The 27534-nt window shown below is 32.1% G+C and overlaps 3 protein-coding genes and 2 pseudogenes across 7 annotated transcripts; 2 read left to right on the plus strand and 3 right to left on the minus strand.

Moving 5' to 3' along the window:
- Positions 1-1844: 1844 nt before the first annotated feature.
- On the minus strand, positions 1845-5244 carry LOC133687947 (probable serine/threonine-protein kinase PIX13; annotated as a pseudogene).
- A 4932-nt stretch (positions 5245-10176) lies between these two features.
- On the plus strand, positions 10177-11466 carry LOC133688798 (uncharacterized). The gene is made up of 2 exons (XM_062108412.1): positions 10177-10553; positions 11035-11466. Exons 1-2 carry the CDS (start codon positions 10364-10366, stop codon positions 11154-11156), a joined length of 312 nt encoding a protein of 103 aa, XP_061964396.1. The 5' UTR covers positions 10177-10363; the 3' UTR covers positions 11157-11466.
- Positions 11467-13351: 1885 nt separating this feature from the next.
- On the minus strand, positions 13352-15331 carry LOC133689451 (ABC transporter B family member 5-like; annotated as a pseudogene).
- Positions 15332-16291: 960 nt separating this feature from the next.
- On the plus strand, positions 16292-20649 carry LOC133688392 (uncharacterized). 5 transcript variants are annotated; one of them, XR_009841137.1, is made up of 5 exons: positions 16292-16687; positions 16776-16976; positions 17275-18466; positions 18633-18808; positions 20085-20649. XR_009841137.1 is itself a non-coding variant. In XM_062107865.1 (4 exons), the coding sequence occupies exons 1-3, from the start codon at positions 16677-16679 to the stop codon at positions 17722-17724; spliced, it is 678 nt and encodes a 225-aa protein (XP_061963849.1). In that variant the 5' UTR covers positions 16292-16676; the 3' UTR covers positions 17725-18466; positions 20085-20649. The 5 variants fall into 5 exon arrangements, 1 of the variants encoding a protein (XP_061963849.1); XR_009841138.1 differs by having other exon boundaries at positions 18636-18808; XR_009841139.1 differs by lacking the exon at positions 18633-18808 and having other exon boundaries at positions 17275-17974; positions 18161-18466.
- Positions 20650-20797: 148 nt separating this feature from the next.
- Positions 20798-22089, minus strand: LOC133688393 (uncharacterized). The gene is made up of 2 exons (XM_062107866.1): positions 21541-22089; positions 20798-21179 (listed from the first exon to the last, which is right to left on the minus strand). The coding sequence occupies exons 1-2, from the start codon at positions 21730-21732 to the stop codon at positions 21021-21023; spliced, it is 351 nt and encodes a 116-aa protein (XP_061963850.1). The 5' UTR covers positions 21733-22089; the 3' UTR covers positions 20798-21020.
- Positions 22090-27534: the final 5445 nt, after the last annotated feature.

Genomic DNA, 27534 nt, shown 5'->3' on the forward strand with positions numbered 1-27534 from the left:
AAAACAGTCTGACCGATTATAAAAATGTTTAACTAATTATGCAAATGAGCATAAAATTATGTCTAACGACTAGTTTTTTTTCTAAGCCTATAAGTAGCCTTTTACTTGCCCAAAACAAGTGTGGAAATCCTAAGATAAAAAACTAAATATAGCCCTTGTAAAAAATAACTTATAACACCCTTGTTTCACTTATAATAATCCAAAAACAAATTTAGGTGTGAATTGACAAAATACTCATAAAAAGTTTAATTGTTTTTTCAATCAACTCTACTAAGAAAGTATATTGTGGAAAGTGTAAGTGACACTTTAAACACTTGAAAAAGTCATCTAAAGATAAAATTGTGAGTGGTTTAATATTTGTCCTTCAATAAGTATTGATGAAAGGTTTTCTAATCTTTAGCCTGTAAAAAGATTAGGGATAACAGTATGATCCTAAACCTGCAAAATAATTGTGTTTGATTTTGCACCCGCAAAAAGATCATATAACGGTTTGATCTTACCCGTTAAGATAGATAGATGTGCGATAATGAAACTCTTGAACGGAAGTTCAAGGAGAGGAGGCTGAATCTCTGTAAATCTTGGTGCAATTTCTCTAAACTCTTTAATTATTGTATTTATATTGTTTATTGCTTCCGTATTTGGTTGAGTATTTAAAATTATATTTTATTAGGTAAAAATTTTTAATTTTTAATTTTATCTTTCATATCTAATTTACTCCTCTTTTATGTATTTATGTTACCTTAATCCTAGAAATGCAAAAATAAAACTGAAAAATAACAAAAGCCTAAAATCATAAGATATTTAGTTGAAAAATAAGCTAAGCCAAGTGGATATATTGAAAGCTAGAATAAATTTTAATTAAAAATTATATGAAGCTCGGAGAGGTCGATGAAACTTGATTGAAAACGGCTCCTGGCCGAAGACTTGTGTAGAAATGTGGTTGAAAAACACCACATAATAAAAACCTATAAAAGGCTGGTTAGACAATACAAAAGGCCAACAATGATGAAAGCAATTAACCTACAATGATCGATGCCGCTCTCATACCAAGAAAAAAAGAAGAAGAAAGAGAATTATATTAATCAGTAATGTTAAATTATTAGTTAAATTATTAGATATGTCTGTGTTTATATAGTGAATATAATAAGAGACTATGGCAATAAATTAAATCAAATTATATTCATAAATAATCTGATCTTCTTATTCTCCTCTGATTACGATCTTCAAATAATCCTATTTGATTTCTTGGTTGGTTTTAATTGCATTATAATCCTTTTTATGTTATATTTTCTAATAAATCCTAAACCATTTTTTTGTAAACGATTCCGAGAATCCTCGGCTCACGTATTTTTTTATGTTCTCTAGAAACAGGAGTTCATAGTTATTTTTAAAGAAAAAACAGAGCATTTTAAGTTCAAATAATGTTTTCATCAAGATCAAGGCAAATCAATATTCAATGAAAATGAGCGGAATGATGTTAGTGGTTAGAAACGGACCTTTGATGAGTTGTCCAGGAGAGGAGCAGGGTCTGGTTCAGGGAATGGATCCAGGGCTAGTGCTGAAGCTGGAGACGGGGCAGTTGCAGCAGCAATGGCTTGTGCTAGGGTTGGATTTGACTAAACACGACAGCAAGTCCCCATTAAAAGATTTGTATCTTGCATCATCATCATCATAAACGTACTTATCACTCGCTCACCTGTATTAACTATTATCTCTTCTTTTCTCTACATTATTTTGCATTAAAAACTGATAATTTGTTAGTGGATTCACTGTAATTGTTCCCTGTTTATCTTCTGATGATTTCTCTTCACACAACTGAGTCCTGTCACAGAATGCGTTCATTTAATCTGTATTTTTTCTCAATCAACCGGATGAAAATAAATAAATATCCATTTATCAAGTAATAGATCACACATGAAAAAATAACTTTATGCAAGCATCCTAAATGGGATTTTGATTTGACAATTGCAGAGCTAAAGGGGAAAAAAAAAACATGCAACGGAGGTTTAATCCTTATATGAAGACATCTAATAATAAAGCAAGCAGAAATATTTTAAATGTCTTTGTTCTGATGTGAGGTATGGAGTTTTAATCCTTCTAATGTATCGGCAAATTCCTTCATTGATGGCCGGAACTTAGGAACTGGGTTAAGGCATCTCAGAGCAAGCTTAGCCACTTCTGGAGCTTGTTTGGTTGCATACTTCCCCTGCAACCTGGGATCCATTATATGTCTCAACTTTGTTCTATCTGATAGAATTGGCAAAGTCCATTCCCGCAGATTTTGTTTCTCAGGTGGGCGATTTTTATCAATTGCCCGTAATCCTGTCAGCATCTCGACCAAAACTACTCCGAAACTGTACACATCGCTCTTCACATACAGTCTTCCTGACCAATCAACAAACTAAATATCATGGCTTTGAAGTGAAGTAAGCACAGATTTTGTGATCTCTTTGAAGCAAAACATCATTGAACCATCAAGACATCCAAAGCTTAAAAGGTGCAAGAAATCAATCACCTCCAGTCTTGTATTCAGGACCAACATAACCACGAGTGCCCAAAACATTACCTGTTACATATTGACTGCCATCATTGGGTCCCCATTTTGCTAAGCCAAAATCTGACAACTTTGGAATATAGGACTGCATACAGAAACTTTGATGTTAGGAATAATCTTAGGGATGTCTTTTCGGTTTAAATTTTTTGTTTGGTCTTTTGATTGCTTTAAAATATAACTATAGATTAAAAAAGAGAGAGAGAGTAAGTGAACTACGAGACCTGTTGGATATCATTTCAATTTCTATTTTCATTTTTTTTGTCTTGTTTTCATGTTTTGCTTCTGATATTTATTTTCTTAGACGATGACAATTTGTTTGGTAACATAATGCTAGTTTTTGCATTAATTATTGAATTAGTATTTAGCACTAGTGTGATCTCCTTCTGCCATCAATGAGAGGTTGGATTATGATTTGCAGAAAAACTTAAAAGAGAAGGCAATGTTCAAAGATATAATAAGGTAATTTTTATCTGTTTACAGTTGGAAATTCAGAAACTACACAGAACTTTACCTCATTAAGCAAAATATTTGAGGTCTTGAAGTCTCTGAAAATTACTGGCCTCTCCATTTTATGCAAATAAGACAAGGCTTGAGCCATTCCTGCAGCAATCTTTACCCTTGTTTCCCAAGGAAGCATGCGGTCTGAGCGCTCTGTACAGCACAGGTTTTTAATCTATGGAATTAATTACTGCATAATGACTCTCTTCAATAATTAGATTCTCAACAATGCAGACTGCAGGTTCTTACTCCCAAACAAATGGTAATTTAAACTGCCTTTCTCCATGAATTCATAGACAATAAGCAACTCTTTATCTCCTTCAGCCTGACAGTATCCTAGCAGCTTTACAATGTTAGGATGAGAAACCCTTGCTAAGAAACCGACCTCCGTCTGTACCAATAAATTCCCACAAGTTGTGAACAATAATTAATTATAATACCCTTACAGGAAACAATAGGAGAGTTTGAAAGCTAAATAACCTGCAAACGTCTAAACCAAACATGCAAGTATAAGAATAATTGAATATACCAACGCGTATAATCGTACCAGAAATTAATAAAAGGATATCCACCTCTTTCATTGTTGATTAAGTTACTCTAACAAAGATGAAAGAGTTTTCTGCCTATACTAGTTTTTTTTATTTTATTTTAGATGGATGACTATGGCTAGATTAGAGAACTTTTTTAACCTAATTTTTACAATTTCATTCATCGTATAAGTGTCTAGTCATTACTTGAATTTAATGAGTTCTAAGCTTTCATCTGTAACCATAAAAAAATCATTTTTATTTAAAAAATTTAAACTTTGAAGTTGAGATCAGAACAATAATAGAATTTTATTAAGTAAATAATTATAAATTTAAATCTCATCATTTTTATTTTATTTTATAAAATTAATAGTATAATATAGTATGAGTTTATGCATGTTTTAAATTTTAAAAAATTTTATTTTTAAAATGATATTAAAAAATAATATAAATTATATTTTGATTGAATATTTAAATTATGATGATTTTAAAAAGATAATTAACTTGATACATGGAGTCCCTGCAAAATAGAAATACTAGCCCATAAGGCCTCACTAATCTTAAAAAATACGTTAAGAGATGAGAACTGTCCATGAGACTTCATTTCTAACATGCCCTCATGCAAAGCATGGATGTAAGATTAGGTCGATTAAACGGAAATGTGATGGGACGGGAGATTGATTCTTATATCATTTTAAAAAAAAATATTTTAATTTAAAAATTTAAATTAATATATAATTTATATTATTTTCTAATATATTTGTATAATCTTATCACTATCTTATATTTAATTTTATATATCAAGTAGAATGTGGTAATAAAATTTAAATTTATTATAGCTTGATAAATAAAGTTCTAATTCTATATATTAAGAATCATCTCATTTTAATTTTTTTAAAAAAATTTAGATTGATAAGGTATAAATATTATTCAAAATAAATAAATAAATAATAAAATATAATGGAGAATTACCTGCCACTGTCGAAGTCCTTGCTTGCTGTTTGAATCCAATTTCCTGACAGCAAGGCGAAGTTTCCTAATACCCTCAATCGGCAGCTTTTGGTTGAGCAAATCCTTTTAGACACAGCCAAACCCTCCCTTTCCCAGCAACATATCACTTCTAAAATTGAAGGTTGCTTCCTTCAATTGTTTAAACGTGAAAACTTTTAACTCTGACACAATTTTATCTTGAAAAGCTGAGAATTCAACTTCCTCAGGGACAAATTTACCCCGAATAGTTCCCTTTTCTTGAGACATCCATGTTGTGACATTGGTGGTGGCTATAGAGAACCAGCTGCTGCCGGAGACGTTGTTAGCCAGCGAAGATATATCACCTGAGTCCAAGTTATACAAAATGGTAAAACTGAGGCCCTGCAACATAATGACATTGAAAACGAGCAAGAATAAGGACATGGTTATGGTCAACATTCAGAAACCAACCTTCAGTGAGATTTCCAGGGGAGGTAGGAACTATGTCTGGGTCAGGGAATGGATCCAGGGCTAGTTCTGGAGCTGTAGCTGGGGCAGTTGCAGGATCTTGGCCTGCGGCTGAATTACAAGAAATGCAACTGCAGCAAATCCCCATGAAAAGAAGCCTACCTTTCTCGTATCAATAATCACAATGTATCCGAAAATTGAGCGAGAGAGATTCATTGATTTAGATAACTTCATTCTCAAGCGCCGACGAAATGTCTCCCAGGCCCCTCGTGCATTAAAGATGGTAAGAAATAAGCTAAAAGGCGCGGGGTCCCACGCCACTGTATTATAGATTGAGTTAGTGATTTATTTTTTAGTCCCTTTTCTTTCTTTTTTTCTAATTACATTTTTATGAGCTCAAATTGGTGACTTATTAAAATATATTTATTTTATGAGCTCAAATTGGTGACTTATTAAAATATATTTATTAAGGAATAAAAATTCAAAGATAAATGATTAAACAAAAAAACACGACAAAAAAGATGGTTTTTCTAAGCTTGGGCCTAAACACACTTTGATCCTCCATATTTGTAAATTATTAACTTTCAATCCCTAAAAATTTTTGAAATTCTATTTTAATCTCAAACTTTATTTTTTAATTTCTTGGTTCATGGTTTGAGATATAAAAGAGAAAGCAGCTGGATTTAGGTAATAAAAAAATAAAATTACAATTGAGACTAATTCTAGACACAAAAACAAGTGATGTCTTTTGTCAATGAGTTTTTTTTGTCAAAGAGAGTTCATCCAAGGTATTTTTTTTTCCCCTTAAGCTTGTTTAAAGTGGTAGATTTGAACCCAAAAAAAGGTTTGGTTTGCGAGATGATTGTGGACTTTAGAGCTATTTTTTGAATGGTTAGATGCTATGAATATGTTTTAAAAGATACATGTTTAGGGTGTTTTTTTAGGTTAAAAATGAATTTTTCTTTATTTAAAACAAGTCAACTTGAATTTTTCAACGACCAGAGATCGTTGAAATCTAGGCAAGGCAGGTAAGGTAGACCTTACAAAAATTTTTTATAAAAAGACCCACACATGGGTTACTCAAGGCTCACACAAGTGGGGTTTTTTTAAAGGTCAAGAAGCTCTAGGTCATCCAAGCTCAAGAGGCCGAGCTTTTTTTTTGTTTTTTTATCCATTAAAATTTGATATTTTTTAAGAAAAATTTCTTGTATGTTTTTTTAGTTTCATCATTTAAGATTTGATTGATTATTAATTGGGAAACATAATTTGTTTGGTTTGATTTTTTTTTAATTGCCTTGATATTTGGTTGATTTTTAATTTTATAGGTGTCTATTTTATATTAAAAAAATTAAGAAAAATTGTTGAACCCTGATTAAGTACGTGATCCAGATCATGATTTTGGTTGGTTAACTTCGACCGGGTATGAGTCAAGTTTTATAATTGTTTTTGCATAAATAATTTTTAATTTATTTAATTAGATATATGTATTAAACTTTGAATCCCGAGTATAACTTTTTTATGTACAAAAACACATAGTAAAAGTTTACATATATTTTTTTAAAGTAAAAACAAAATATTTGACTCCGTGTATGTGTGTGTCTGTGTACATATATTTCCCTTTCTATTTTGATAATGATGTATAACAATAATAAGAATAAAAAAAATGATATACAAATAATCTTTTTTATACAAATTGATGTGATTGTTTAGAAATATGTGTTTTTTTTTAATTTTGAAAAATAAATTTATTTAAAATAAGTTTTTTTATATTTTTAGAATGTTTTTAATATACCAGTATTAAAAATATTTTTTAAAAATAAAAAAAAATATTTTAGTATATTTATAAATAAAAAATACTTTATCTTCTTTCAAACACACCGAAATACTGATGCATGCGTGTACGGTGAGTGGTAGCAGCACAGGACTTCCACTTATAAAGTGAGTAGTGCTTAGTGTGTAGATGTGACCCCAGGGGCGGAGTAAGGAAAAAATTATAAATTACAGGAGCAAAAAAAAATTTCTTTATTTTTATTAAATATTTACAAAAAAGGGGTATTTTCTTGTAGGGCCCGGCCCTACCCCCGGGCCACTGTGTGACCCACCATTAATTAATTAATTGTGGTATGTTGTATATATGTCAGTTCCTAATAAAATTCTAGTGTTTTGTTATCCAATATTTCTATCCAAAATTCAATAAAGGTTTTAGAGCGTTTCTTAAAAAAACATACCTAATAGTACTGTACATTCTTAAATCTTGTTAGAGAAATAATACAAAATCGTTATTGAGATCTCACTGCTAGAAAATTAATAAATGGCAATGAAAAATAATATCTATAAACTTATATATTTTTTATTTTCTTATTCCATAATAATATCTTTTTATTTATTAATTAAAAAATTCATAATATCCCAAAACACATTCGCAATACAAATCTTCTTTTCTTTCATTAAAAATTATCTTTAAATTTTATCTGTAGAACTCATTACGATACTAATTATTTATTAAAACTCCAAGATAGACAACAATTTTAAAATAGTTCTACTAATTTATAAGCATTATTATCATCACTTGTGTTATGCTGTTAGTCCACATTTATTTCTTAAAAAAAATTATGTTTAGGTACTGCAATCGTATTTTAATGAAAAAAAGAAAAATTAATGACTTGAGTTATAATCCTGACCAAATTTATTAAGTTGGTTTTATTTTAATTGTACAATAAAAAAATACAATGATAGAAAACACATAAAAAGTAAAACAAAAAAATTAATCATGACAACTTGAAAAAAAAAACCTTGAAAGCATCAAATTGAATAAAAAACCTAACTTGAGTTAAGCCAAGGTAACATGATAAACATGTAACCTAAATAATAAGGGTCGAGTTAACTCAAGTTAATCCGTCAGATTTGTAATCAAGTTATAAGATATGGATAATCCAATAGAAAAGAAATCTAAGAAAATCACAAAGCTAATTTTTTAAAAATGAAAATCAATGTTAAATGATGAAATCAGAAGAGAAAATTTCAATCCCTAACAAATCCAAGATTGAAGGATGTAAATTGACAAAAAAACTAATAACACAGAAGAATCAAAAACCAAAAAGATCAATTAAAAAAAAGAGATAAAAAAATAGAGGGTATCTATAAACTTTTAATTGAAAAGTAAAATTGAAAAAAAAAACTTCAATAAAAGAATAACAAATCAAAAGAACAAGAACCAAAAAAAAAATAATATACCATGATTTTGGATTGATAAATGAAATTGAAAATCAATGAAAAGTACACAAAAAGGTCAAGAAAAAAAATCAAAAATAAAAAAGATTGAGGATTAAAGTGAAAAAAAAATACATGATAAATTAGGATTGAATGATGAAATTGAAAAACAAAAATCAAACTACAAAAGGGCTAATGACAAAAAATTAGAAATCAAAATAACAAGGATCAAATTTGAAGAAAAAAACAATCAAGTGATTGCTTAAATATTTAAGGGGCTAGGCATGGAAACCTAAATGGAGAGAGATAGGAAGAAGAAGAAGAAGAAAAAAGAGTTGTAAATGCCAAATTAGATGTCCGTCAACATCACATGTTAACTAATAATGGAGAGGATGCTGAGACTAATTGGACATTTCCTCAAAAGTCATCGTTTGGCTTTCAAGCATTACTGCACGTGTTGCTTAGGCAAACCTACCTAACATACTGGTCAGGTTACGAGATCGAGATAACACGACAAAAAGTAAAATGAAGAAAATAACAAAACCTAATTTTCTTAAAAAAATCAATGTTAAATGTTAAATCATAAGAAGAAAATGATAAGAAAAATAACAATTATAAGACAAAAAAGACTTAAGCCCATTCAAACCAACTTGCCAACCCAACATGTTAAGTTATGGGGTCGAGATAACCTTATAGCAGAAGAAAAATAAAAAAAATCACGTAACCTAATTTTTTTAAGGATAAAATGATTAGAGATGAAATTAAAAAACAAAAATCAATTAGGTGAAGGATATAAAAAAAATAATTAAAAGAATGAGAACCAGATTGAATATAAAAATAAAATTAAATAAAGTCTCAAGAGATGAAGTCTAAAAGAAAAAAAATACTAATTAAAAGAATAAGAACTATATTTGATATAAAAACAAATCAACTTAAATTTGAAGGATTGAAATTGAAAAGAAAAAAATAAAAATTAAAAGAATGAGATCGGAATTCAATATAAAAATCAAACAAAACTTAATCTAAATGGATGAAATTAAAAAAAAAATTAATAATTAAAAGAATCTCAAACAATTAAAGATTAATCAAAAGAACAATAACTATAACTGAAATGAAAATAAAATGGGAGGATGCATTTTTTTTGCTTGACCAACACGCTTCCCTAGACCACAAGAAAAAAAAAGGGGAAATAAAAATCCGACCGTCGTCAAACCATCAAGAACCACCACACACAAGCTAGCCCAATGGAAGTGTCGATACTCGCCGGAAATGGTGACACAAAGATATGATGTTTTTTGCCACCGTATCACATGTCATGCGCTACTTGAATGTGCCGTCTCAACCCACGTGCAAGTGCTTTTTCCCAACACATTTGACGTTTCTTTTTAATTTTATTCCTTTAAAAATACCAAACTAACCCTTATTCATATTGTTTTAACGCAAAAACCAAGATAAAAGTTCCAAAAAGCCCTTATATGGAAGCCTATAAACTTTTGGACATAAGTGCATGAAAGTAATTATATTATATATGAAAAATGAATTTACGAAGAAACCCTTCCATGATAGGCTAAATAATTTTGGCCACAAGGGTTTGACAATAATTATACTGTGCAACCAAATACAAAATAATCAAAATATGTTTTTTTTTTTTTGTTTGAAATGCACAAATAAAAACCAACAATGAAAACTAAATCTCTATGAAAAGATAATTACACCCCTCAAACCAAGGCTTTTATATATATATATATATATATATATATATATATATATATACGCGGAGGCAAAATAGTTACTTTATTATAGAAATCCAAAATAATCTGTATGTCTACAGTGAAATAACCAGCCCTTTAGAGTTTGTTTAAATTATTGTTATTGTTATTATGTTTTAACACACACACACACACACACACACACACACACACACACACACACACACGTGGCGTCCCTTGGGGAGAATCTACATCTACTTGCATTAGATGAGAACAGAAAATTTCTCTTCCCTTTCTTTACCTTCGAAAAGTCTCCATCTTTTCGACTTATAAACCCCAAGAAAAACCAAACCAAATCAAACAAACCAGCCTTAAAAACGAAAACCCAAATCACAATATCGACCTGAACAACATAAGAATCATCGAAGATGGCGTATGTGGATCATGCATTCTCAATAACTGATGAAGATTTAATGGTGGAGACATCGTATGCAGTCAATAATAAGCCTCCTATTAAAGAGATTGCTCTTGCTATTTCTCTTCTTGTTTTTGGTGTCGCTGGTATTGTTTTGGGCATTTTCATGACTTACAACAGTGTTGGTGGTGATAGAGCTCATGGTAATTTCAATTTCTTTCTTTTTTTTTAATAGTTTTTGCCTCTTTTTTTTTTTTTTCCTTTTCTGTTTTTAGATGTTTGAAGTTAAAGTTTTGTGCTTTTTTATTGGAGTAAGTTAGAATTGAATGCAAAATTAAAATTCCATTTTGATTTTTACCTCAATTTATAAGATTACTGATTTCTGGTTTTTTTAAGTGGGTTTTGTGATTTTTATTTATTTAGCTGAAGGGTTAAATGCAAAATTAAAAAAGCCCTGTTCATTTTTAGCAGAATTAAAAGATCCCTAATTTACCTATTCAGTTTTTAAAATAGGTTCTTTGAAGATATTAAATCTTGGGGTTTGTTGTTTGATTTTGATAGTTTTAAAAACAAAAGAAAGAAAAGATGGGTTTTTTAATGGCTGTAATGTGTTAAAGTTTATTTTTCTTAAAAAAATAATGTGACCGAGATGCGATTTGAATTGAATTTTCGTGATCGAATCAGGGCTTTTCTTTGCAATATTGGGAGTGGTGCTGTTTATACCAGGGTTTTATTATACAAGGATTGCATATTTTGCATATAAAGGATACACGGGCTTCTCTTTCTCCAACATACCGCCTGTTTAATTGATGATAAGCAAGATCAAAAAGTTGGAATCTTGTCCTCCACGCTTGTACATATCTTTCTCGAGTTGTGCTCTTCTTTGATGTGCCTTCTCATGTTTTCTTTTTTATAATTATGTGTATTAGATGGTAACTTTCTAAACAATTGATTTGTTATTTGATGTAACGGGTTGGTTTTTCACGTCTATTAAGGATGTAATACAGTGTTCACAATCTTTAGTTTCCATGTATTTCTTGAGGCTTGAATCTTATTAAGCCCTGTACACCAAATTGGCAAATACGTATTATCTAATAGTTTTGGCTTGAGCGATCATTCTCATGTTTTTCATCTCATTTAGCATGGACTTATTTACGTCTCCGCAATTTGTTAACATGGTACCTTTTTTGTTTGAGATATGACGTTGGATGAAAGTTTTATTATGAAGGTTATATAGTCTCGGAGGATGGTGCATAATGAATCAGTGTTACATTTAGAAAATTTATGGTAGAAAACCCAGTGTTTTACTAGACGTTGTGAATCTTTTTTCTTAAGATGTCTTGGTTTTTGCCTTGTGTCAGTTTTTAGTATTTAAATGCAAGGGGGGTCCTCAATGTCGTAATGGAAGCTTTCTATTTTTCTTATGTTTGAAAGAGGAGGTCTATATTTCTTATATTTGAAAGAGGAGGAACATCGAAAGCACAAAGTAATGATGCAGACTAGCTGTTTGTCGGTGTTTAAAAGTGGAGTCTCATCTAGAAAAGTTATATGTTTTGCTAGTATTAGGCTAAGCAAATCATATCTGTGTATGATACCCATTTCGTAACTTTTTCGTCACTTACTAGGACTTGGTGGCATAACGTGGTTGTCTTTCAAATCTTGATAGAATTGGGAAGGTCTAGGTGGGATTTTCTTCAGATTCAGCAAAGCTGTAATCGTACTATCAATGTCTCAATTCATTTTCGTCTACAGGTGGAACTTGTGAGGTCCAAAAATCAAGTTTGGAGTTGTTGTGACTCTTTGTTCTGTAATAGGTTTTGAGTTCTGGTGGCACTCTAGTGTTTTATCCTTAAACCTGTAAACGGTTGGGTGTTATTTGAGATTCCCAGGAATGACATGGTCCTCTATTTCATGTTATTCTGTCACTTTTTCTAACTGGGAATGCTTGTATTCTAAGTTATGCTCCGGATGGTAAATGATGGTCAAATCTCCACAACCGCAGGTGGGTATTATTCCCTTACAGCTGCTAAAATCAATGTTTATACTGGTTGTTTCGTTAATGAGAAGTATTTTTCGCCTCTTTCCTTAAACTTGCACTGGTTTCGGCAAGCATTTGAAAAAACTACTCTAGCAGCGGGCAGGATTTTAACCTGCCTAACCACAATGTACATCAAAGTGTTGGTTGGTGGCATTTGCACCATTACAAGTATTGCTACTTACGCTGTGTTTTTCTGTGACCACAAAATTTGGCGATGATAGCATGCAGGTAGTTCCCCAATTATCATTTGCGGGGCTGCCCGAAAGCCATGGCAGTATGGATTTACTTTAGTTGTGACTTGACTCGGAAAATATTTAGAAGCTTACGACAAACATTGATTTTACCTTCAACTCAAAAGGGTAAAGCGCAATTCGTTGTGCCATCAAGGATGTTCATGAACTTGACATGTACACCAATTGATGCTCATTGCAGCAGTCCCCACATGCTTTGCAGAAGACACTTGACTTCGTAATTATTATAAAACGCATGCCTAAATCACTGTAAAAGGCGTAACTATAACCCCTCTCACAATTTATCTCGGATGGTTAAAGTAATTTTTTATTTGCTGTTTTGGTAATCAAACTTTTTTTTTCCTCATCGCATGAATTTCTTTATGGCGAAATTGATGATCATTTACTTTTGTTATGTTATGAAAAGACAAGATTGAAAGATAGAGGGTCAAAGGCTAGAGAAAATAGGTGGCAATTTAAAAGATTACATGAAAAGTTTAGTTTAGTCCTTAAAATTTTTAATTTCTAGATTTTCTATCCTAAAAAACTTGGTTGATGTTGATTTTGACAAAAAGAAAATCAATATTTATGTTTTTATTTGAGGAGGTGGATTCTACTACGGTATTGTCTATCTTGTCAAAGATGATAGATATAGGCTCTCGGAAAGATTTTTTAGTTTTAGGGTGGTTTTTGAACATTTTTTTTGCTAATTTGGGCTCATGGAAGGGTTTATTTAGGATGCGGCAGTACTAATGCTACCAACTGCATCTTTAGCTCCTTGACATGCTTCTTCATACATCACCTATATGGTTTTACATCAAAACTGGTTTACCCAAAACATATCCATTGTTTGTGAGATTACAAAAGATAGGGGACAAGACCTACCTCTGCATCAGCACTGAATCCCTGCGCAAACTTTGCCAGAATACACCCTTGGATTGAAAACACGGGAGATATAGCAATAATTATCAAGGATAACATCCAATTTGCTGCAAATGCTACTATCAAGGCTGTCACGATTGATGATATATTCTCAATGATCTCCAACAAGACTCCTAACTGTTGTAGCATCGGTTGATAACCTTGCACCAACTGCACCACTGCAAATGCAAAAGCATTCACCTTTTGAGTATTAACATTGTTTCTTAATTTAAAAATAAAAATAAAAATAAAAATATTTCAAAGTTGTAAAATGAAAGTAGAGCCTGGGAATTTCTTGAACGCACCTCGAATTTGCAAGATCATCAAACCAGCTAATTTCTTGGCATGCAACTTTTTCAAATATTGTCATCGAACGAATTCGTTCAATCAACTTAGCCCCGGCAATCCCAAAAAGGTAACTTCTCAATGAAAGGGCTACAAAGGTAATCAAACCGATTCACACACACACGATTGCCCAGAACTTGGAATCTTTTCGCATCTCCTCTGGAGGTTCTTGGTACATAGTAATGGCTTTCGATAGTAAAAGGCCAAGAATAGGGGTAACCATACCTAGTATAACTGAAGCAACGCTTCGAAACAACAAAGTTAGCAGCTCGGGCTTGTTGACGTATAGAAGCCGTGTAATAGAAACTAGTTTAGGCTTCTCATCGTGTTCATCATCATGGACGCTAAGTGTTAAGGAGCGTTGGCTTCCTGTTGAAACTCCGGTAATGGATCTTCGAAAAGAATGTCTCTGGCTCCGAGAAATAGAGCCATACCTGGCAATGGACTGATCGGTGTCCAAATTCTTTTCCAACGTATTTGGATCAATATCCTGAGACTCTTCGGATTCCTTGTCTTCTTCTTGGAGGAGAATTAATTGGGAGGAGGCCCCTTCTGGATCTTTTATCAGCTCATTATGGTTGCCTACAATGTTTGAAGATTTAGTTGGGGAACGATATAGAAATTTAAAGATGAAGCAGCCAGTATAGCAATACCTTTCTCTATAATTTTTCCCAAATGAACCACGCAAATGCAGCCATCCTACTCAATTGCTTGAAGCATAGGAATTATGGTGGTCCATCTACATTTAGATTAGTTGCTCAAAAACTTGTCAAAATTAAAAATAAAATAAAGAAAACTAAGTTGCTCAAGAAAACATCAAGGAAACAGCATATTACTCGGAAGAAAGTGGTTTACCTCGGACATTTGGTCAATGAATTTGGCAGCATTGGCAAATTCAATTGCTGTTCTAATCTCTTGATCAGTTTCACTTTCTTTTCCATATGCAATGGTTTCCTTTATGCTAGTCGCAAATAAAATAGGTTCCTGGCTAACGAGAACAATCTTCTCCCTTATCCAACCAAGCTTCAGCTTCTTTGAATCAACACCATCTGTAAGTACTTGGCCGGAATCAGGATCATAAAATCTCTCAACACGACTAATAACAGTTGACTTTCCGCTTCCACTTTGTCCAACTAAAGCTGCAGTTGTGCCACTTGGATCTTGTAACGAAAATGCAGAAAAGATTTGAACATCAGGCCTGGCGGGATATCTGAAATACACATCTTTGAGTTCAATTTCTCCTTTCACATCTTCCAATTCCATGCACTAGTGTCATAGGGATCAATCTTCGGTGTCCGATTGATTGTCTCAAAGATCTTGTATATGCTGCAGCTTGCCCTGCTGCCAAAGCAGCCATGCATGGAGAACTCTGACTCAATGACCTAGTCAATTGAAGATACCTCAAACAAATAAGGTTGTAGATTCTATCTAACTGGATATCTAACATCTTTGTGTTGAGACAATTAACACTTACAATTAACTTTCAGCTCGCTGTTATACTTCTCAATTGCATGTTTCTCCCCCGTGAAGGACACAACCTTGTAGACGCAGGAAACATATACCAGTTAAAACTTTGATATGTGCCCAGGATCATTTTTATTTTATAATATTTTTATATTTAGAAGGATAAATACCCATTATTCTTTTGATGGTCAGAACTTTTGACCTAAATATCATATTGATGCAAATCTTATCTATTCAAAAAAGCTATTTTAGATGTTCACAATGCCTGTTTTCTTCAAATTCAAAATATAAACTATTGAAAGGTATTTTGAACCTATAAAATCTAAATGTTTTCATGTGCAAATCAAATCTAGAAAAAATAGATTGGAGACACACTAATTTTTTAATATATTAGATATAATTAAACATATAAAAATAGATTGAACATGACATATAAAACATAAGAACATGTGGAATTATTTTTTATAAAACTATAAATTAAAATAAAATTTGCAATATTGATATTTTTGTGATTCAATGCTTTTTAATGTTATTTTTGTATTTTAAATAAAATAAGTACCTTTTCATTTCAAAAAGCATCGCATCTCATTTTTAAAGAAAAAGCTAATATACTAGTAGACTTGCTTTCATAAAAAAAAATTTCACTATAAAAAATTAATAAATGTTTAATTTATTCGAAAAAAGCTAATATACTGTTAGAAAAAGCTAATTATGTTTAATTTTATATAATTTTATTGTAGAAAAACTATCTTTTTTTTTTCATTAATGTTTCCACATTATTTCTGTTTTTTTTTCTTTTTTTCTATTTCTGAAAACAAAATAAATTAAAAGAATGAAATGGACGGAAACGATTATGTTACAAATAAATTTAAAATTTAATAAGTAAATAATTAGTTATTGATATTAATTTATAATTTACTCCCTTTCATTCTTAAGACTTCTCTCTTCACTAGTTTTTACACCTCCAAGCTCCAAACCACCAAACACGCAACAAACAGAGAACTAAGAGAAGAGAAGTTGCTTCTGTAGCAACTGAAAGATGAAAATGGAGGAGCACCAAGAAAGCAGCAAGAAGAGAGCCCGCAAAAGAAAAACGAGAAAACCAATAACCGCTTCCGCTTCCGCTTCCGCTTCTCTCCCTTAACAGCACTACCACCATATTCCCTCTCTTACTAGCTGCAACAACGCAACCCTCCAACACTCAAAACAACACACCCAGTAATAATTTCGAAATCTTAATCAATAAACTCTTAACCAAATTACACCACTCTCTCCTTTCAAACAACTAAAAATTTCCCATTTCAGTCCTCTCTTTCTTTCCTATCCTCATGAATTCCAAGTAATTATTTCCTCTCTCCTTTTAATTTTTGGCGCATTTTATCGAGCAGTTGGTGGGCGTTGCTGATTCTTGGAAATAATTGTTTCAGGTGTGCAGCAATTGCGTGTCGAAGTGCGGATATTGTTGGGTTGGCTTCGCTGGTGTCAATGGAAATGAATGAACTGGTTTCTTTGGATGTGGGGACCGTGAAAGGTTTGATCTTGATGTTAGTGATTAGAAAAAGGAAACTTTCAGTGGCTGCTTGTGATGCCCTTCTGGATTTGTCCACTACTTTGATTGGAAGACAAAGGTTATTGAAGTTCTCAGCTTTAGAAAGGCTTGTGTGATTATTTTTAACTATGGTCTTCATTCTTTTCAAAGGGTTTGGTTTCATATGAAATTTGGTTTTCTTGATTGATTTAAAGTATCCCAATTTCCATTTATGATGGAAAGAAAATGGTATATCTATTAATTTGCTTAAAAGGTTTTATTTTTCTAAAAAAAAAGGCTTTGGACTTTATTGTTTTTGTGATTTAAAGTAGTGCTGAAAATGTAAATGTTTCCATTTGTATATTGACTTAACATCCATTAGTTTTGGATTTCTTCAGGTTCCTGCATCTTCGATATTGGTTTCTTTATATAATGAAGATGGGAGTAGTATTGCCTGTGCCAGGATAGCTTTTAAAGAAGATAGACATTCAGTGTCACTTCTTCACACTTCTATTACTTTAATTAATACTTGCAACATTGAGCAATTGGAAAAGATCCCATCGAAGCTGTCTGAAAAATTCTTGGATTTTATGAAAAGTTTGTGGGAAAAAGTGCACAATCAGATGTTACTTGGCAATGCTTGGATGTCCTTTCAAGAGAGGGATTTAAATTTGAGCAATGTTACAGTTAACAATCTGGCAGAAAGTATTTTTAGCTTTTCTATTAATACCAGTGAATTTGTGATTCCTTTGCCATCTGTGTTAGTTGAAAGAAAGATCTTTGATGGAAGTGAGCAAAGTTTTGAAAATTTCATGTTACATCACTGGGAACCTCTCCTTCTCATGTAAGAAGGCTTTCAGGGTCCTTAATTGAGGAAGATGACATTTTTAGTTCAATTGCACAATCTCTAAACTGAAAGAAGCATCTCCTACCTTTGTTTCATCTGTGCTTCAAAGTTTTGTTTCATGTGTACCTATTGCTTCAGATGAACTGAACATCTTAAGTTTCCTGGAGGAGGTGAGAAGTGAATTGGGTTGTCCTATAATCAACCAGCAGGACATATGAGTACTAAGAACAGAGCACCCTTCAAAGAAAGAGGTGCATTTCTTTCAAAAGAAATTTGATCCATCCTGCTTTAGGAAACATGCTTTCAATGCTATGGATATTATGAAATGTGAAGAAGCATTTAAAGAGGGCTATACAATAGCTCTGAGTTTTGGCTTACAAGTATTGCAGCTCTTGCAAATGCTTACAAGTATATACTTGACACCACCTAATTCTCAGGGATGGGATCGTCACTGTGATGACCACTGTGTGTTTGTATGCCAACTCTTTGGAACCAAGCAATGGACAATCTATTAACAACCAAATTTGCAGTTACCTCGCTTGTATGATCCTCTTGATAGAGAACAATGTTTTGTGGAAGAAAACTCTTTGGCTGGATATAGAAAGTTCCTGTTGAGGGAAGGTGACATTTTGTATATTCCAAGAGGCTTTCCTCGCGAGGCATGTACACATGACCGTGGGTCTAGTGATTTAGCCAGATTTTCCTTACGTCACATTTGGTATTGAGGTGGAACCTCCTTTTGAGTAAGTAAAAGTTCATCCTTTACTTTTCTCTGCAACAGATTTGTTTGGTCTTACATGTTGAAAAATTATGTTTGCTTAGCAAATTTGTTTTTCGTCTCTAATCTCTAATTTGGTTGATTTATGAAATTAATGGGGTGGGGTTTATTACGCATGCACTTGCTCACAGCAGGATGGCATTAATCCCTTGCACCTCTCCCCTAGAAGACAGATACACGTATGACCATTCAATGAACTACTGATTTTATCGGTTGATAATATCCAAGTGTATCCTCACCTACATGACCCCAGCAGTTACCTTTGACTGACAATATCTGCCAAGGGCCATTGATCCGTTGGAGCTAGGTAATATCCGTTTCCTCAAACAGAAAAATTAATTACTTTGTAGGGGCATTCAATGTATGGGTTGGATTCTAGGTTAACTTCTGTGATGGCCCGTGAATGGCCAATGCACTCAAGAAATACGGCTTCATTAGGAGTTATCATGAATCCTGTTGGTTTGGGGAGAAGGGAGTACTAGTTGTTTAAGGATAAGGAGTCTATTGAAGTGCGCACTATATTTGCAGTGATACGGAAATCTTTGGGTAGCTGAATTTAAAGAACCAGTCCTTATCAAGGCAGTTGTTTGCAATATGATTGTTTTTTCACCTTTTATTCTCTTTTAAGGTCTATTGCTTCAGAGGTATTTAGGATGTTTATTTTTCTCAGGTTAGGAGGCCCTTTTGCTTTGATTTTCTAGTTATTGTCTTCTAAGGAAAATACCTTGCAATCTTAGTCACTTTTTTCTCCAATAAATTCTTCGAAATAATAATCACCAAAAAAGTTTCCTTTTTGTGTTTGCGGTAGTTGATGTACCTAAGATTTTATCAATGCCATTTCTCATCATATGGATCTCTTTAGTCTAGATTGAAAAGTTTTTTGACTGATTCAATTGATGTTGTTTACAAAGCTGGAAACTCAGCAGCCCATGTGGACTGGCCCATGCTATTGACAAAATTATTTAATGAAGACATTTTGTCTCTGAGACAGAGACATAGTTTTGGGCTAATGTCTCTGGAAAAGCTAACTCATGGACGTGTCTTTAAAATATATATAAGGCGCACAGTAAGGCTTGTGCCAAAGGATTATCTAAATGATAATGTTTGAAACTGATGTACAAGAAGAACATTTTGAATGACTAAATTGTGTCAAAACTATATATGTGGTTAAAATTTCTTATTAATGTTTAGATTGTGTTATATTTTTTACTGCTCAAGGAAAAACTGAAACGAGGACAGATAAAATCTGGTGGTCTTTTATGCGTAAATATTCCTGCCTGATGCTGTTCACTAATGAAATGTTTATGGCATGCCAAACTCATAAAATCTAGGATGAGTATTCTATTTGGCGTTGCTTCAGTGCAGTTTAGATGAATTGAATCATGGAATTTCAAGCTCTTGCGTAGTTTTTATATTATGAATGTTCTAATTGACTAAATTTTATGTTCCATGTTTCCAAATTGGCATGAAAGGACATGATTATGGAATCTTATCAAAATTGGAATCTTTGATGAAATTAAGATTTATGGCTATCTTGAAGACCATTTCTCATGTGTCCTTTGCTGTATTTCACTTAATCGCAGGTGGGAGGGCTTTGCACATGTTGCACTCCATTGCTGGTATCAGACCCAAAAACAGCTGCATCGTGCTTCAGTTGAGCCATTGTCTGGAATTCTGGATCTGATGCCCGTGACTCTGTTGCATGTAATGATTGAATTAATTGGGGCTTCTGATTCTACCTTGCGGGAAGCTTCCTTAGTTGGTGCTCATTTTTTCCTTTGGAAGCCAATGATTGGCTTAATTTGGACCAGAAAACCACATTCAACAATATTATTGATCAAATTAATAAGGCATCGAGGTTCTTGGAAGTATTCAGTAGTGTGGAAGTAGCTATTGAAACGAACAAGGATCCTTTTCATCGGATGAGGTGGCTCAGGCTTCTCTATTAGGAGACAGAAACCATTCAAGAACATGATTGGAATTTAGCTTTCTACGAATTTCAAAATTTATTTCCTTCATGTGCTCAAGTTAAATCTAAGTTCTGTGATGAAGTGTTATTTGAGGATGTGATTGATAGCTACTAACTACTACTCGAGAAGTACAAGAAAGCCATATATGAATGGAATGCGCTCGCTACTTTGTAATGTATCTCTTTCCTCGAAATTAGATTTAGATTATCATGTTTTTTCCCCGAAAGTGTTCTGCCCTATCAGATTCGGAGGGCAACCCATACCAGCAATTGGTTTATTGCATTTGTTAAAACAAATCACAGGTATAATTTGATCAGTAAAGCCTGTTGACAAAGTAATATCTGTCACTTTTATAGTCTGTTTATATGCTACAAGTACAATTTGATTAGTGAAACCTTGAGAAAACACAAATACCGCTCATATACTTCCAGCAGAAATATATATTCATCCTAATTGTATTGGTGTAATTAATACATCGTTAACTAGTTGATTAAAAATGAAGTACATGTATGCAGCATTTCTTCATCTGAAATCTTAAAGAAAGATATTTTAGGGTTTGGGATGCTTTGGAGTTGGGGTTGGATGAGTTGTCACGCCATGGTAATCAACGTGGTAAACAAGATCATCCAAATTATCACTGCTGCTTGGATACGCCAGTTGCCTAGAATCTTCCTTGATTGTTGCTTGCTCATTCTTTTCATCAAGAACCTGCAATCCGCACATCAGTACTTGTTACTTTTGGAATATCAATTTAGAAATGGAACGGAGAAAAACAAGTGTCTCAAGCTATTGTGATTGTTCAAGATCTCCATGTAAGGTTGGACGGACAAGGTATTTCTATCACCAAACCGTTAGCTTTGTTGCTTCCAGGCACACTCAAGCTAAGGATCAGAACGTGGACACTACTGTTAGGCACAACATGGTGAAGTTTGAATACCTAGAGAACATATGGACACAAGTTTGGCACATATACAGAGCTAATGATGGCAACGTGTGCAATCAGAAGAAAATTTCTGCAATGTTGTATTTCGAAGCAAAAAGGGAAATTCAATCAAGCTTCAGATCCTACCTTGGTATTCTCATGCTCATCTCTAAGGGTGACCGATGACATCCTCTGTTCGCTCATGGATCTCTGTTCGCTCATGGATCTCCTTCCTGTGAGGAAAAACATGGAAGGGGAAGAAGAAGAACAGATGTTCTGGGAAAAGAAATAAAAAGCAGTTGTAAGCATCGCCAACAAGAGAAGATGCAAAAGTTTCATTATTCTTGCTGAGGACTTTTGCGCTCTCTCCAGGATGAAAGAAAGCTGTGGAAGAGCAAATAAATATACACAGAAGAGCACTGAAGGCAATGCCTAGAGATAGAGAGAGAGTCAATTATTGGTAGAGGGGCAGGGGGGACATGTTTGAGCCCATGCCTGTGATTCTGTTGCTTGTGAGATTGAAAAATACCATAGACCATGCCAGGACTAACTTTGCAGACTCTCCTCGATGCTATTATTGCCCAAATTTACACCATTTTCCCTTGTAGGATTTGACAGTGGAATCATGGTGTTTTTTTTTTTGAAGGCTGGTAAAGCAAGGAATTCCTTTCATGAGTGTGTTCAATGTCAAACAAAACCAAGTGTGTTTGAACCATTAATCCATGTTTTGTCCTCACCAGTAAAGACTCGATTTGGTTATGTCATCATCCTTCTGCTGTATTTGCTATTCTCTCTCCTACACACCATCTTTACAAGGCATATCAACATGAATCATGAATTTGCTGTATTTTTCTTTCTGCCTCCAGGAAACTAATTTTGCTAATATTTGCTTGTCATTAAGATTTGAACCATTAAAAAAATAAAGGGAAAAAACAACAGTTAACCTACAAAATTGTTCTGATTAGTGATGGATATAAATAAAATTGATCTATAAAACCCTTCAAACGCTCAAACAATCACCTAAAAAGCTAAAAAAACATTTCCTTAGACCCGAGCTACCATGCCCCAGCTCAACTGCTACTAAAATATATAGGCTTGGGCATAATTGTCCAAGCTTATACTAGACGTGTTGTTAGGCCTATCCTTGCTTACTAGGCATGACACTTTGCTGGGCATGCCACACTCAGTAAGAGTTAGAAGTGTTGATGAACTCATGACTCAACATCCCTTATTGAGCCTAAAGATTATAACTGGATCCAAATATTTTGGGTATTAGAGCATGCCAGCACACATTATTAGGTCCAGGCATAGCACTTGAACCCATTTAATTAGGGTGTTAGGTGTGTTAGTACCTAATTTATTGGGGGTGCTGGGCGTGCATCCCAACACCCCTATAAGCACGCACCTCGAGCTCAATACTTGCGAAGAATTTTTTTGAGATCTTATACGGGTCATTTAATATTTTATATTACTTCAATATGTATTATTTTGAGTATAATACAACTCAAAATATTACAAGGATGAAATTACGTTTCAACCTCTCCTCTCCATAAAAGGATAAGACTCATGTGTTATAAATATACCATGAATTCTTCAAGTCAAAGATTGACAATCATTTCATTCTTAACATTTTCAACATATATATTTTTAGAGTCTATTTCTCTAAAATATCATTGTTATAAATACAAAAATCACTTGTCTCCTTGAATATGAAAGACCTGGTCTCATTTATCACACGTTGAGTAAAGTATATATTACACCCTTTATTTTAATAAAACAAATTAAATAGTCCTTTTAGTTTTAAAAAATAAATAATTAGCCCCTATGCTTTTAAATTTATTCATGATTATTTCTTAAGTCATTTTATGTTCATTTTCAATTTGTTTTGTTCTTTATTTAAAAAATCAGATAATATGGAAATGTTAATAAGAAGAAAAGATATTTGTTTTTTTTTCACCAATCTATTTTTCACAACAAGATGAAGGCGAAAAACAACCACCATCGAACTTCTCTAATCAAATAAAACTGTTTGACCTCAAGCTTGACCATTTTGGTTGCTAGAATTGTGACAAATGATAACTTTCTCTCTCTTCCATCATTTCCTGATGACTTCCTCTTTCCTTTCTCAAATCCAAGGACGGAAAAATAAAAAAATAAATTTTTAGACTGAAATAAAAATTATCACGAGTTTGAGAGTAGCCATGTGTATTCTCTATGTTATACATTTTAGTCCTCTATTTTTTAATTTTTCATTTCTAGCACAATTTCAAACTTAATGTCATATCATGTGTATTCTCTATATTATATATTTTAGTCCTCTATTTTTTAATTTTTTATTTCTACCACATTTTCAAACTTAATGTCATCTAATTAGGATATAGAAAAAAAATTGAAGGAAAAAAAAAGAGTAGCTACTTCACTGTTCATATAAAAATAAAACAGTCAAGAAAAAACCTTGGCTAATTTAGTATATGAATAATGTTAATTTCATAAAACCCATTAGTTTCTCTATATCAACCATCCCAATTGAGGTGGGTTTTCGCTTGATTTTATTCAAATATGAAGACGGATGCATGGTTCACTTATCTCATCATCTAACTTATACCCTAACCTTATATTTTATCTATTTATTAATTTTTTTTATTTATAACCCTAGTAAAACAAGTCTAACTATATAATTTTTACTTTTTACATATATTTCACTTTATATATAACAAAAAAAAATCTTTTTCTTTATTTTGTTAATAATAAAATTAATTCATTAATTATTACTAATTAAGAATATGTAAAATTAGTATGTTAGTATCCCTTATTATTATCTATTTTTTTTATCAAGTACGTTACAAAGTAGCAAATGATATAAATTAGAAAGTTGATGTATTGTTTTAAGAAAAATATATAATATAAATAAATTCAATAAATATTAAGCACATAATTTAACATTATATACCTGATTTTTAAAAATAAAAAGGATCTTGAATGATTACATGTAATTATATTAATCATTACTAATTTACTAATTAATACATGTCACTAGTATGTTTATTAATAGCATAATTGTATACTTTAAATGCAATAAGAGAAATGTGTTTTCTAATATAAAAGAAAGATGAATCTGTAACACCCCACCTCACTAGCAAGATATTGTTCGCTTTGAGCCTCCCAGTCTACCCAAATCTAGAGTTTCCACTCAGGTCCCACTCACGGTTTTGTTCTTGGGAGTCACGCATGACCCCAAAACACGTCTTACTAGTCAAGGTGAGTATGCATTTATAAGGCTCTGGCTTTGGACGCTTGCTTTCGATGTGGGATCTTACAGAGTCAGTCAGTATTCAGTGGGTACAAACTAGTGAACTTTTTATTCAATTCGACTAAACTGAATGCGAGTAAAATAGGGATGATTAATATGATTATAAAGTTGTATATGAGTGTGGTTTCAGTTATTTTTTAATGTGTTTTTTGTTAAAAAATATATATTTTTTATTTTTTAAAATTTATTTTTGATATCAGTACATCAAAATGATATAAAAATATAAAAAACTAATTTTAAGGAAAAAAATATTAAATTTGAGCAAATCTCTGTTTGGATTGTACTCCTAAAAGAAGATATGCCAAGTTAGGTGCGAGCATATAAATAACTTGAAATAACACGATCCATTGCCTTCTTATGTTTATTTCCATACAAGACTCTAATTCTTTTATTATACCAAAAAAAAATAAAAGTGTAATTTTGTCTTTTTCTCTTTAAGATATAAAATATAATTTTTTTAATAGAGGTAAGGTGGAAAAATAAGTAAATTACATATAGTCAGAGTAATTTTTTTAGAAATCAGAATGTTTTCGCACACCACTAACAAAGTAGAGAAAACTCCATTCTTGTCAATAATTATTTTCTACCCACGAGTCACCTTAAAAAACACCTAATGACAAGCACTAACTTCTATATCAATAGTATAACAACCAACAACTCACCATGAGATTCCTGCAACTCTAAGCATCACAACCTGCAAAACCGCTTTCCTTGAGGTAAACTTAGGCTTATAAATACCTCTTGAATTAATAGATAATTATTAAAGTTATTTAAGTTCATTTAAAAACTTTGTGATAATTCATTCAACCATTATGCACTTATGTTTTTATTCTTTTATCTTTCCAATGCATTACATATTTATCAACTCCAATATTAGAGGGTTTTCTATTCTAAAAGAAGACTTGTCTGGTAAGAAAAACCAAGTTCATAAATGAAGTCTATATTCAAACCCAAACATTAAAAAGTCTAATTTGAGTATGAGATTCATGAATTACACTTCCAAATATGCTCACAATTATAACATTACATGGGTAAGGAATACAAAAGTTATACACAAGAAACCACCTGATATTATAAAAGTTGTTTACTTGCTATTATGATTAATATTATTTTATTAAATACTATTTGTGTTAGTAACATTTGTTTAATATATTTGTTTATGTATTGTATAGCTTTTTTCTAGAAAGAGCTATAATTGTCATCAACAATGGAATAATCACTAGGCTATGAATTAATCTATGATACTACAGCAATACCTATAGCACAAATTCTACACAAACAAATTTGTTTGAAGAATTATGATCAGAGTCTTTGTTTGAATAATTTGGAGGGGATAAAGTGAATTCCTCGCATTTAGGATAATAATAAAGAAACAAAAACCCAAAATTCAACTAAAAAGAGTTAGTCAAGCACCAAGTATTTGAAAAAATGGTGTTTTAATTATCACATTAGCTGAGACATAGAGGGAAGATAATATATCCCAGGAAGTGATAAAAGCACAACTTTAGCTGTCAAATGGAGTCCAACCCTGTGGGTTAGCTTACCCCATGACCCATCCACTTAGGTTGAATCAAGTTTCTAATTGAACCTCTACATCGTTGATGATCTGACCTACCCTTTGAGAAGAAACAAATAATGACTTTTTTTATTATTTTATTAGAAAGAGGATAGAACATAATCAATATATATATATATATATATATATATATATATATATATATATATATATATGATGTTGATTCGATGACTTACGAATTAATAATTTAATTTCTCAATTTAAAACTATATTACAAATATCTCTATTCTTATATTTATATAACAGATATAATTAGCTTATATATAAAATACCTTCCTTCAATAAATATAATAATATAAAACTAACTAATATTTGTCCGATATTCTTTGTACTATATAGCTTGGTGAATTGAAATCATAACTAGACAATTTATAGGTCATATAAAAATATATATAGATTAGATTTTATCACAAGAAGATCTCTTTTATTTATAAATTATTTTCTATATAATCCATATATAAATTATGCTTTATCAAATATATTATATTTAGTATAGTATATATCATGAGAACCTGGATGACAGTAAGAAAAAATATTATTATGATAATAAGAATTTTTAGAAAAATATTAAGATTTCTATATATATATATATATATATATATATAAAGCAAAGAAATTAATAACATCACTCTTGATATTATTGAAGAAATTCAGGTGGGAAGCTACTAATATGTTTGCATGTGCGTAGACAATTGACCCCAAATTCAAAACAAAGACTTCTTTTGTTTTCATACGCAGGGAAATTGTTTGGAAATATACGGTCCGGGGGAGAGTAGACTCAAATCAATCAAAGTCTAAATTTAATTATTAATTAATTAAAACCCTGTGGAAATTAATCGCGAGGTCAAACATGATATGGAAGGAATGAAGGAAGTTTTGGTTTCCCTCAAAAGGGTCATGCATGGCTCTAACGCACCCATTAGGACACTCTCTCACCATGTTTAGTTGTCATTAGCACTGTAGTTATTCACAAAAAAAAATATATTTAAAATCATTTATATATTCCTAAATTATATCCAAAGACTTGAATATTCTTGTATAAAGTCACCTCCTAACCCCTTCTCTCCATTCGCCAATTATATTCATCATCTTCTCTTTCTCTTTTCCCCTCTCGCCCTCTCTCTCTCTCTCTCTCTCAAACATGGAAGAAGAAGGGTACTGTAACACAAAGACTTGGGCTTGGACTAGGGAGGTGAAAACTATGCGCCATGGCCGCAGAAACAGAAGGAGAAGCCTGTGGTACGTCTAGACCTCT

This window comes from Populus nigra, chromosome 3 (assembly GCF_951802175.1).
Source record: "Populus nigra chromosome 3, ddPopNigr1.1, whole genome shotgun sequence".
Classification (NCBI taxonomy): domain Eukaryota; kingdom Viridiplantae; phylum Streptophyta; class Magnoliopsida; order Malpighiales; family Salicaceae; genus Populus; species Populus nigra.